General features: G+C 42.8%; 1 protein-coding gene across 1 annotated transcript; it reads right to left on the bottom strand.

The window, feature by feature from the left end:
* Positions 1–6,505: 6,505 nt before the first annotated feature.
* Positions 6,506–10,334, bottom strand: mrm1 (mitochondrial rRNA methyltransferase 1 homolog (S. cerevisiae)). The gene is made up of 5 exons (XM_029691668.1): positions 9,073–10,334; positions 8,879–8,972; positions 7,140–7,260; positions 6,931–7,050; positions 6,506–6,799 (listed from the first exon to the last, which is right to left on the bottom strand). The coding sequence occupies exons 1-5, from the start codon at positions 10,077–10,079 to the stop codon at positions 6,753–6,755; spliced, it is 1,389 nt and encodes a 462-aa protein (XP_029547528.1). The 5' UTR covers positions 10,080–10,334; the 3' UTR covers positions 6,506–6,752.
* Positions 10,335–12,533: the final 2,199 nt, after the last annotated feature.

The raw sequence follows: 12,533 nt of genomic DNA, 5'->3' as shown, positions 1-12,533 counted from the left end.
AAACTCCCCCTATTTGATTGTGTGATCACCCATTCTTCTTCAGAACATGATGAGCATGTGCCCAGCAGATGTGTGGTAAGTAAAATAATTGACCAAATAACTTGTTAATTACAACAACTGCCATGGCCACTACATGGGCCTTCAAATTCCTTCATAAACATCCAAGTCAACAAGTGAACAGTCACATCTTAAAAGACCAGGGTCATTCTGAGAAACTGCAGTTAGAAATCAGCAGCAGGTAGATTTCTTTCTAATTGCTTTTTTTGTGCTCCACACATCTCCTCCAGGTCGATGGCAGCAGACATATGGGCCTGTCTGTCTGTGATTAACATGGGAAGTGAAGAGGACAAGCTGGCACATCCCCGAAACCCTTGAGCAGATCCCCGCTCTCCTCCTCCAGTCTGATCCCACTGAGTCCATAGGGAATTTACATTTTAATAAGTAGAGCTGCTTGGTGCCTCTGCATCAGAATGCAAGCTCAGACAAAAACAGCAGGTGACCGCTCCCCGAGTGTTCAGAGCAACCCACCTAGACAATGCACATCTCATTTCAGAACAGGACCGCAGACAGGCACAAAGCATGCTAAGATATAAGACAGTTCAAACACTTTAGAATGATCTCCTTACAGTATTAGTGTCTTTGTTATAATGACCTGATCATATGTGTGCTATACAATTTAACACATACAGCATCTGCACCAGATGTTAAGCTCATACTATGCTCAGAACACCTTATCAACATCCAACTAAAACACAAAGGCCAGGTATCATATCAAATTGTATTTATCACACGCTTCGTAGACAGCGGGTGTAGACTAACAGTGAAATGCTTACTGACGGGTGCTTTTCCACCAATGCAGAAATAGAAATAGTGACACAGTGAATAAAGAGAAAATAATGAGTAAAAATAACATGGCTATATACGGGGAGTAGAAAATAACATGGCTATATACAGGGAGTAGAAAATAACATGGCTATATACAGGGAGTAGAAAATAACATGGCTATATACGGGGAGTAGAAAATAACATGGCTATATACAGGGAGTAGAAAATAACATGGCTATATACGGGGAGTAGAAAATAACATGGCTATATACAGGGAGTAGAAAATAACATGGCTATATACGGGGAGTAGAAAATAACATGGCTATATACAGGGAGTAGAAAATAACATGGCTATATACAGGGAGTAGAAAATAACATGGCTATATACAGGGAGTAGAAAATAACATGGCTATATACAGGGAGTAGAAAATAACATGGCTATATACAGGGAGTAGAAAATAACATGGCTATATACAGGGAGTAGAAAATAACATGGCTATATACAGGGAGTAGAAAATAACATGGCTATATACAGGGAGTAGAAAATAACATGGCTATATACAGGGAGTAGAAAATAACATGGCTATATACGGGGAGTAGAAAATAACATGGCTATATACGGGGAGTAGAAAATAACATGGCTATATACAGGGAGTAGAAAATAACATGGCTATATACGGGGAGTAGAAAATAACATGGCTATATACAGGGAGTAGAAAATAACATGGCTATATACGGGGAGTAGAAAATAACATGGCTATATACAGGGAGTAGAAAATAACATGGCTATATACGGGGAGTAGAAAATAACATGGCTATGTACAGGGAGTAGAAAATAACATGGCCATATACAGGGAGTAGAAAATAACATGGCTATATACAGGGAGTAGAAAATAACATGGCTATATACGGGGAGTAGTAAATAACATGGCTATATACGGGGAGTAGAAAATAACATGGCTATATACGGGGAGTAGAAAATAACATGGCTATATACGGGGAGTAGAAAATAACATGGCTATATACAGGGAGTGCCAGTACCGAGTTGATGTACAGGGGTACGAGGTAATTGGGAAACCTATGTACTGTACATATAGGTAGGGGTAAAGTGACTAGCAGTAGTGTATGTGGTAAGTGTGTGTGTGTGTGTGTGTGTGTGTGTGTGTGTGTGTGTGTGTGTGTGTGTCAGTGTAAGTATGTGGGTAGAGTCCAGTATGTGTGAGTATGTGGGTAGAGTCCAGTATGTGTGAGTATGTGGGTAGAGTCCAGTATGTGTGAGTATGTGGGTAGAGTCCAGTGTGTGAGTATGTGGGTAGAGTCCAGTATGTGTGCATAGAGTCAGTACAAGAGAGTTAGTGAGAAAAAGGGTGAATGTAGGTAGTCTGGGTATCCAGTTAATTAACTATCTAGCGGTCTTGTTAAGAATTCTTATGGCTTGGGGGTAGAAGCTGTTCATGGTCCTGTTGGTTCCAGACTTGGTGCATTGGTACCACTTGCCGTGCAGTAGCAGAGAGAACAGACAGTGGCTTGGGTGGTTTGAGTCTTTGACCAATTTTTGTGCCTTCCTCTGACACCGCCTGGTATAGAGGTCCTGGATGGCAGGGAGCTTGGCCCCAGTGATGCACTGTGCCGTATGCACTACCCTCTGTAGCGCCTTGCGGTCAGATGCCAAGCAGTTGCCATACCAAGTTGTGATGCAGTCAGTCAAGATGCTCTCGATGTTGCAGCGGGTGAACTTTTTGAGATTCTAACGGCCCATGCCTAATGATGGTGTCCTGTGCAGTCATGGGTGAACAGGTAGTACAGAAGAGGACTAAGTACGCACCCCTGAGGAGCCCCCATGTTGAGGGTTAGTATTGCGATGGTGTTGTTGCCTACCCTCCCCACCTGGACACGGCCTGTCAGGAAATCCAGGATCCAGTTGCAGAGGGAGGTGTTCAGTCCCAGCTTGGTGATGAGCTTTGAGGGCATTATGGTGTTGAACGGTGAGCTGTAGTCAGTGAACAGCATTCTCAAGTAGGTGTTCCTTCTGTCCAAGTGGAAAAGGCAGTGTGGAATGCAATAGAGATTACGTCATCTGTGGATCTGTTGGGGCAGTATGCGAGTTGGTGTGTGTCAATGGTGTCTGGGATGATGTTGTTGATGTGAGCCATGACCAGCCTTTCAACGATTATCATGGCTACAGATCTGAGTGCTAAGGGCGATAGTCATTTAGACAGATTACCGCTGCGTTCATGGGCACAGGGACTATGGTGGTCTGCTTTAAATATGTAGCTAGACTGGGTCAGGGAGAGGTTGAAAATGTCAGTGAAGACACTTGCCAGCTGGTCAGCGCATGCTTTGAGTACTTGTCCTGGTAATTGACCTGGCTCTGCGGCCTTGTGAATGTTAACCTGTTTAAAGGCCTTACTCATATCGGCTACAGAGAGCGTGATCACACAGTCATCCTGAACAGCTGGTGCTCTCACGCATGGTTCAGTGTTGCTTGCCTCGAAGTGAGCATAGAAGGCATTTAGCTCTTCCGATAGGCTTGTGTCATCGGGCAGCTCGTGGATGGGTTTCCCTTTGTTTGCAAGCCCTGCCACATCCGATGAGCATTAGAGCCGGTGTAGTAGGATTCAATCTTAGTCCTGTATTGACGCTTTGTCTGTTTGATGGTTCGTCAGAGGGCATAGCAGGATTTTATAAGCATCCGGGTTAGTGTCCCGCTCCTTGAAAGTGGCAGCTCTAGCCTTTAGCTCAGTGTGGATGTTGACTGTAATCCATGACTTCTGGTTGGGATATGTACATACGGTCACTGTGGGAATGACATTGTAGATGCAATTAATAATGAAGCCGCTGACTGATGTGGTAAACCCCTCAATGCCACTGGATGAATCCCAAAACATATTCCAGTCTGTTAGCAAAACAGTCCTGTAGCTTAGCTTTGAAATCATCGGACCACTTACGAATTGAGGGTGTCACTGGTACGTCCTATGAGTTTTTTGTTGTAAACAGGAATTAGGAGGATATCTTAGATTAATTCTGACTATTTTGAGGAAGTGGATACTGACTACGGTGTCTTAAGATGGACAAACAGTACTTTTGCCACTATTTTCTCATTTTTCAAGCAAAGGTCTTTAAAATCAAATGAAATCAAATTGTATTGGTCACATACACATGATTAGCAGATGTTAATGTGAGTGTAGGGAAGTGCTTGTACTTCTAGTTCCGACAGTGCTGTAATATCTAACAATTAATCTAACAATTCCACAACAACTACCTAATACACACAAATCTAAGTAAAGGGAGTCTTTTCAGGGAGTATGCGAGCACAGTTGTTCGGTTCGCCTAGCTGAGTTTGTCTTCAGACACCCGCCGGACCGAAGTTTGTGGAAGGTTTAATTAAAGGCGTCCACATGCTTCCCATCCAAAACATTTCGGGACAGTTTATGCATATAACTACATTTTGTGAGGTTTTCAAGTGTCTGGGATTAGGGCCTGGTCCCGGGAGAGCAGTATGTCCTGCAAGGCCAGGTCATTGAAGTAGAACTCTTCATCCAAATCGAGGTTGGTTATTGCTGTTCTGATGTCCAAAAGCTATTTCCGGTCATAGGAAACGATAGCGGAAACATTACATACAAAAAAAGTTACGATCAGCACCAGAAAAAACACAGAAAATAGCATAATCAGAGCCCATAAAACTTAGTCGGGAGATGGAATGGCATGGGAAGCTATTCTCGCCTTCCCGGAAACAGAAAGTATAGAGCTCACAGTAGAGGGAATAGCAGCAACCAATGACATTTCCCTTTACACCCCCAAAAAATGTTATGTTAACAGTTTACTTTCATTTGCATGTGGATTAGCTACCACTTCATACTATCTCAATGCCCTAGCAGCAAACACTAGTAGAGCAATAGCCCTGTGAAATCCACCTCCAGATGTCTCTTAGACATTTGACTTACCCTAAGAATAGTGTCAGCTCCCGGCGAGCAGTCAGCTAAAGGACTCTGCTTCCACTTGATCGATAACTATTGAACATGCCAAAAGCAATCAACACCAATTCACTGTGTGCATGTTGACGAGTGTGCAGAGCTTATCAAAACTGTAGGGCTAAGAGAGACAATGCCTCCTGTTTTCCATAATTATACTGAACAAAAATATAAACGCAACATGCAACAATTTCACATATTGTACTGAGTTACAGTACTTATAAGGAAATCAGTCAATTAAAATTAATTCATTAGACCCTAATTTATCGATTTCACGACTGGGCAGGGGTGCAGCCATGGGTAGGCCTGGTAGGGCCAGCCAATAAGAATATGTTATTCCCCACAAAAGGTATTTATTACAGACAGAAATACTCCTGTTTCATCAGCTGTCCAGAGGGCTGGTCTCAAACAATCCCACAGCTGAAGAAGCCAGATGGGGAGGTCCTGGGCTGGCATGGTTACACGTGGTCTGCAGTTGTGAGGCTGGTTGGACGTACTTCCAATTTCTCTAAAACAACATTTGAGGCGGATTATGGTAGAGAACTGAACATTAAATTCTCTGGCAACAGCTCTGGTGGACATTCCTGCAGCCAGCATGCCAATTGAACTCTCCCTCAAAACTTGAGACATCTGTGGCACTGTGCTGTAATAAAACTGCACGTTTTAGAGCGGGATTTTATTGTCCACAGCACAAGGTGCACCACTGTAATGATCATGCTGTTTAATCAACTTCTTGATATGCCACATCTGTCAGGTGGATAGATTATCTTGGTAAACTAGAAATGCTCTCTAACAGGGATGTGAACAAATTTGTGCACCAAATTTGAGAGAAATAAGCTTTTTGTACATATGAAATGTTTCTGGGATCTTTTATTTCAGATCATGAAACCAACACTTCACATGTTGCGTTCATATATTTTTTTTTATAAATAACCAAGTACCTCAGGCCAATTCACAGCCGCTCCTCAACTATGGCTGTATGGCCAAGCACTGCAGCACACCGGGAAATAACAAATAGGTCTGGTTATAATAAAGCTATTCATGAATTATATAGAAAGATTCATCAGCTACCACTGCACTGTTCTGAGTTGTAGGAGAGTATTTACACTGTAGAGATAATTACATTCCCACAAAAACATGTTTTCAATGGAAGCACGCAATCCTTGTAATTATAGGTTCAGATTGTAACAAAAACAGATATGTAAATCTGTTAAATCTAATTCATAAGCATAAGTATGGTCTGAGGCAATTGTTAAATATACGCTCAATAAAGAACAAGTCCTAACAATTAAACTTCTGATGAATCCTGAAGATTTGTGATAATGTTCACAAACTATACACACACACAAATTCATGTGTGCACATTAATTATAAATGAGCCCCGTGGTTAAATTCTGACAGTGATAAAAGGACAAATGTGGCCTATCAATAGCAGCCGCTTGTTCCCATGATCAATTTTAAACAGCCCTGACCAGAAGCAATAGCCCAGAGCCTGTGGCCATTCCCCTCCCTCCCTTTCTATTCAAAACCAGCATTTGCAATCAATTTAGCTGAACCGAAGCCACTGACCCATTCTGACAACAGCAGCTCTTTCGTCAGGCACCACATTCTCATAAACATTTATATTTTTATGGATTCAACATTCACATGTGCAAAAGTCTTAAAAACCCAAGCGGCTAACATTAGAAAGTTGCAAAGAATGCAATAACTGAGTAGACAAGGTTTTATTTATTTTCATTACTTCATACTATGTTTACATTCAGAAAAGTAGCTAGCATGACGGTCCAAAGCAGTGCAGAGCAGCACGGCCAGGGCACATCAGCTGCCTCAGCACAATCAATCAGCCATCCAGGCCTCTCAGACATCCTGAATGCCAATTGATGAAGTAAATCCAGTCATTAAGCCCAGCGAGGGCTTCCAAAGTAAACACATTGAGTTGTGTAGTTTAGTCGGGCATCAATGGCCACCTCTACGGGACGACAACAGAGAGTGCAGCAGGATGCCTGAAGAACAGAAGGGAGGAGGGGAAGAAAGGGGATGGTTAAATCACACTGAATGAGAGCATAGATAAAGTATTCCATCTCTTTTCTTTTTCAGAGACAATGAATGCAGATAGTCTAGTGGTGGACTTTACCTGTAGCCACAGAGACATTGAGGGACTCGACCCCAGGGTGCAGATCTCTGCGGGGTAGGATGGTGAGCATGACCTCACACTGCAGACGCAGCTCCCGGGACAAACCTTCCCCTTCACCACCTGAGTGAGGACACACCAGGGTGGAGTTAGGAAAGCGAAAGCAAATAAAACTCACGCATGGTCCACGGACACGCACAGGAAAAACTTACCCATCAGCAAAAGCGTAGGTTTGGTCATCTGGAATTTGGAACATTTCATGACAGGAACATGGGAGTTCTCTGCTTCAGCTCCCACTGTGCCAATAACCTGCCAGCCTTGTGCCACTTTCACCTGCACAGAACAGACCCTGGTCATCAGCTAGTGAGGACTATCAAACAGTAACAACACCCTAACAGTTGATGTTTACAGGTAACTTCCAAAATAAAGGAAACACCAACATAGTGTCTCAATAGAGCGTTAGGCCACCAATAGCCTCCAGAACAGTATCAATGGGCCTTGACATAGATTCTACAAGCGTCTGCAAGCGTCTGCAACTCTATTGGAGTGATGCAACACCATTCAACCACGAGAAATTATAATCTGGTGTTTTGTTGATGGAAAACACTTTCTTCGGCACCGCTCCAGAATCTCCCATAAATGTGCAATTGGGTTGAGTTCTGGTGACAAACACACCCTTTAAACCCCCCTATGCTCCATTGAGACCCCTCTTTTAAAGTCACAGATCTCTTCGAGCCACAGTAGCCAAAATAATGGGCAACTGGACATTTTTATACATGACCCTGTTAATGGTTTAATTAACTTAGGAATCACATCTGCTTTCAATATATAGTGCCTTCAGAAAGTATTCATACCCCTTGACTTATTCCACATTTTGTTGTGTACATCCTGAATTCAAAATGGATTACATTTTTGTTTTTTCCTCACCCATCTACACACAATACCCCATAATGACAATGTGAAAACATGTTTTTAAAAATGTATTGAAAATGAAATACAGAGATCTCATTTACATAAGTATTCACACCCCTGAGTCAATACATGTTAGAGTCACCTTTGGCAGCACTTACAGCTGCAAGTCTTTCTGGGTAAGTCTAAGAGCTTTGGACACATGGATTGTACAATATTTGTCCATGATTCTTTTAAAATTATTCAAGCTCTGTCAAATTGGTTGTTGATCATTGCTAGACAACCATTTTCAAGTCTTGCCATAGATTTTTAAGCATATTTAAGTCAAAACTGTAACTCAGCCACATTCACAGTTTTTAGCAGTATTACTTTACTGCCTTGCTGCAAACAGGAGGCATATTCTGTACAGGCTTCCTTCTTTTCACTCAGTCAATTAGGTTAGTATAATGGAGTAACTTGTGGAGTAAGTACAAAGTTCTCCTATCACAGCCATTGAACTCTGTTTTAAAGTCACCATTGTGAAGTCTCTGAGTGGTTTCCTTCCTCTCCAGCAACTGAGTTAGGAAGGACACCTGTATATTTGTAGGGACTGGGTGTATTGATACACCATCCAAACTGCCCAACTCAGGGACCTTCCACGCAACATATGTGATTTGTTAAGAACATTCTTACTTCTGAACTAATTTAGACTTGCCAGAACAAAAGGGGTTAAATAACATAATTCCACTTTGACATTATGGGGTATTGTGTGTAGGCCAGTGACATAAAACATGCTAAATTAAATCCATTTTAAATTCAGGCTGTGACAATAAAATGTGGAAAAATCAAGGGGTGTGAATACTTTCTGAAGCCACTGTACTTTTCATCCCTCATTTACTCAAGTGTTTCCTTTGTTTTGGCAGTTACCTATAGGTCAAAACAGCTAACAGTAAAGACAAAAGTTAAAACACATTCAGAAAATACTCAAGCCAAATAGTGATATTCTGAAAGTATGCTGACCAGTGCATGGCCAGGCTAAAATGCATTAGGACAGGTACAGTACCTTGAGCATATCTGTGAGGCTGTCATAGCCATATACTCTCATGACCTCCATTACACCCGAGCTGGCCTTACTCACAACTGGTGTCAACGGACAGCTAGAAGCAAAGAGACAACACATATTACAGCCACAAACTCGATAAATTATTACTTAGTCTTACAAAACAAAGTTAGATCTTGAATATTAGGTTTGGCTACCTGTTACGAAGACTGCTAGCAACTCTGTCCACCCCAAGAAAATATGCAGAACGCAGGATGGCACCAAGGTTCATTGGGTCCTGCACTCCATCTAGGACTAGCCAGAGGGGGATGTGACTGCTGTCCCTGGGGGGCTTGGAGGTCTTGTCATCTGTGAGGAAACCCAAACAACTGGCCTGTAGGCATAAGCCCTGGTGAACCCCTCCTGAGCACATCTTGTTCAGGTCATTCTTACTAACCCTCTGGATCGGCACACCCTGTCTATGGGCCTCCTCACACACCTGTCGTACGGAGGCCCTACGAGAGGCCTCACCCTCCTTCACAAACAACCTGTGTGCATTCCTTCTGCCCTGGGTGAGAGCCAGGAGACAGGGAGACACACCAAACAACGTCTCATAATTCCTGTGTTCTTCTTTGGACAGTCTTTCTCTGGAGTCCTTTACTAGCCTCTCACACTCCTCTGGAAAGTCATCCAGGCTGAGCTTCCGGAGCTCAGATGACATTCTGCTGTCTATATTTGTTTTCCTCTCCCGTTGGATTGGGGCACCTCTCTGGAACTCAGATGATACTCTGCTGTCTGCATTGGGCTTCCTCTCCTGGGATACTGAAGTCTCTCTCCTCCAGACATTTCTGGAGGCTGGAGTCTCTGGGTCATCCTTTATGTCTTCAGACTGACCTTCGGCTTTGTAGTTTCCTACTTCAGACACAGCAGGCCTGTGTCGCATTCCAGAGCTGGTTATAGCACTGCGTCGCCACCTCTCTGCTGGTTTGGCTCTGCTGTCCTTAGGCCAGAGGAGAGCACTAGCGCAATGGTAGGACGCAAAGTGACAGCCCACTCTCATGTCCGACTCTGATACCAAATTCAACAATCTACTGTTGACGAACATCCTGGAACACTGACACGCCAAATTCCAAGTCCCCATGTTCTTAAGATGAAAATACATAAATGGCTCTATAGCTACTGTGACTGGATGGTCAACTTTAAATAAACGAGCGCCTACCACCATCAGTCACGCAGATGTCCTTCGGAAAGCATGGCAAGCTAGCTAACGTAGCTAGTCAACTTGTTAAAACGTATGCAGACTGGACACCACGTCGTAAAAACAAAACTTTAACATATAATATTGCCTGAATTAAAACTACATATTACGCTAATTCGTTTCAGTTTATGCTTTTCTAAAAATCCAGACCAATATCATTCAACATCTACTCCAGGTGCTAGCCAGCGTGATTTCAAGACTCCGCCTCCTCCAGGAAGTAAACTATATATTTTCTTCATCCTTCAGAGGGTGAACATACCTAGTACGATAATCAACACTACCCTCTAACGTTCATCGATGATATTGCATGTCCACACGTTATCTCACGAAACAGATAAGACTTTAAAATTGTAGTTTTTTTCAGTTGTATTATTATACTTTGGGGTAAGTGTGCCTCACAGAATAATCTTATTTTACCTTTCAATCTAATGATTGAGAGTGAAAATATCTAACAAGATCCCAGCTCACCCATTCACACAGACAAAGGCAGGCCCTAGCTGTTGCAGCAGGTGCAACCACATTGTTGAGTCGTTTTTAAGTTATGAGAGCACCCGCGAGACTAGGCAAAAATTCAGGGCCCAGTTTACCAAAAGCTTCTTAAGGCAAAATTCATAATTAGAACCTTCGTAGGAGCATCATTAAATCTCAGAGCTGTTTCACAGAATAATCTTATTTTACCTTTCAATCTAATGATTGAGAGTGAAAATATCTAACAAGATCCCAGCTCACCCATTCACACAGACAAAGGCAGGCCCTAGCTGTTGCAGCAGGTGCAACCACATTGTTGAGTAGTTTTTAAGTTATGAGAGCACCCACGAGACTAGGCAAAAATTCAGGGCCCAGTTTACCAAAAGCTTCTTAAGGCAAAATTCATAATTAGAACCTTCGTAGGAGCATCATTAAATCTCAGAGCTGTTTCACCAAACCATCGTTATTAACTTCGCACTTAAACGCTATTTATTTAATTTTTTTAATGAAAAAATGTATTTAACTAGGCAGGTCTGATGGCTGCCCCAGACCACTCATAGAACAGTTAAGTACATCATTGGATGCTTTTTTTGCCGTCCCGTGTCACTTTATACACAGAAGATCATTGAATCACATGGTTTACCTGTCTCTCTGTGACCACTGATAACTTCAGAACAAAGTTGATTAGAAATAAAAAGTTGCCAATGTCTTCGCAAATGGAACAAACAAGCGATGTATAAAATATGCTTCAAATGAAAACCAAGATGACTGTTTTAAAATCCCCGAGAGTCGATTTCCTCGCCCCACCCTGGAAATCTAATTAGTATAATACAAGAAATCACCATAAAAATACATCAATTTAAACTAGAGATATGTTTTTTTTTGCATTGGATGAGTCTTAATCCCCAGAATCTTCCGATGTCGCACTTCCGCATCTATGGTGAAAGGTGACAGAGCTAGAACGATTTTTGTAAGACCATGACACATCCCGAAAATCAGTCTTCTCACAAAATTGCCTGTAAAGTTTATGACCCCTCTACGGAAAGAAGAACACAATGGTGTTCTCTGTTTTGCTCTATGACCTCCCACAAGCGTCTTGGGACTCATCTGTAGTTGGTACAGCCAATCTGCCAACTTCTGTCAGTAGCATCCAAACAGTTCGGGGTACACACTTTTCTGTGGAAAGGTGAGACTCTCACAAACATGTCGGTTGCTGTGCTCTAGGACTCCCACAGGCCTAAAAATACAAAATTCTCTGGCAACAGCTCTGGTGGACATTCCTGCAGTCAGCATGCCAACTGCCCGCTCCCTCAAAGCATTGTGTTGTGTCACAAAACTCCACATTTTAGAGTGGCATTTTATTGTTCCCAGCACAAGGTGCACCTGTGTAATGATCATATTTAATCAGCTTCTTGATAATCCATTTACCTGACAGGTGTGGCGTATCTTGGCAAAGGACAAATGCTCACTAACAGGGATGTAAACACATTTGGCACACCTGTATTTGGGGAGTTTCTCCCATTATTTACTGCAGATCCTATCAAGCTCTTCCAGGTTGGATGGGGAGTGTCGCTGCACAGCTATTTTCAGGTCTTTCCAGAGATGTTCGATCAGGTTCAAGTCCGGGCTCTGGCTGGGCCACTTAAGGACATTCAGAGACTTGTCCTGAAGCCACTCCTGCGTTGTCTTGGCTGTGTGCTTAGGGTCGTTGTCATGTTGGAAGGTGAACCTTCGCCCCAGTCTGAGGTCCTGAGTGCTCTGGAGCAGGTTTTGATCAAGGATCTCTCTGTACTTTGCTCCGTTTCATCTTTCCCTCGATCCTGATTAGTCTCCTAGTCCCTGCCGCTGAAAAACATCCCCACAGCATTATGCTGCCACCACCGCCATGCTTCACCGTAAGGATGGTGTCCGGTTTCCTCCAGACACGACACTTGACATTCAGGCCAAAGAGTT

The sequence above is a fragment of the Salmo trutta genome, chromosome 15, assembly GCF_901001165.1.
Source record: "Salmo trutta chromosome 15, fSalTru1.1, whole genome shotgun sequence".
In the NCBI taxonomy this organism is placed as follows: Eukaryota; Metazoa; Chordata; class Actinopteri; order Salmoniformes; family Salmonidae; genus Salmo; species Salmo trutta.
Note: the sequence above shows the minus strand (reverse complement) of the source record. Positions and strands in the feature narration are given on the sequence as shown.

Coding starts and splice junctions, on each gene's coding strand:
- mrm1 (XM_029691668.1), bottom strand. CDS start 10,079: ATGGTGGTAGGCGCTCGTTTATTTAAAGTTGACCATCCAGTCACAGTA. Junction 8,973..9,072: donor GCTAGCAGTCTTCGTAACAG/GTAGCCAAACCT, acceptor CTTTGCTTCTAG/CTGTCCGTTGACACCAGTTG. Junction 7,051..7,139: donor ACCTACGCTTTTGCTGATGG/GTAAGTTTTTCC, acceptor GTCCTCACTCAG/GTGGTGAAGGGGAAGGTTTG.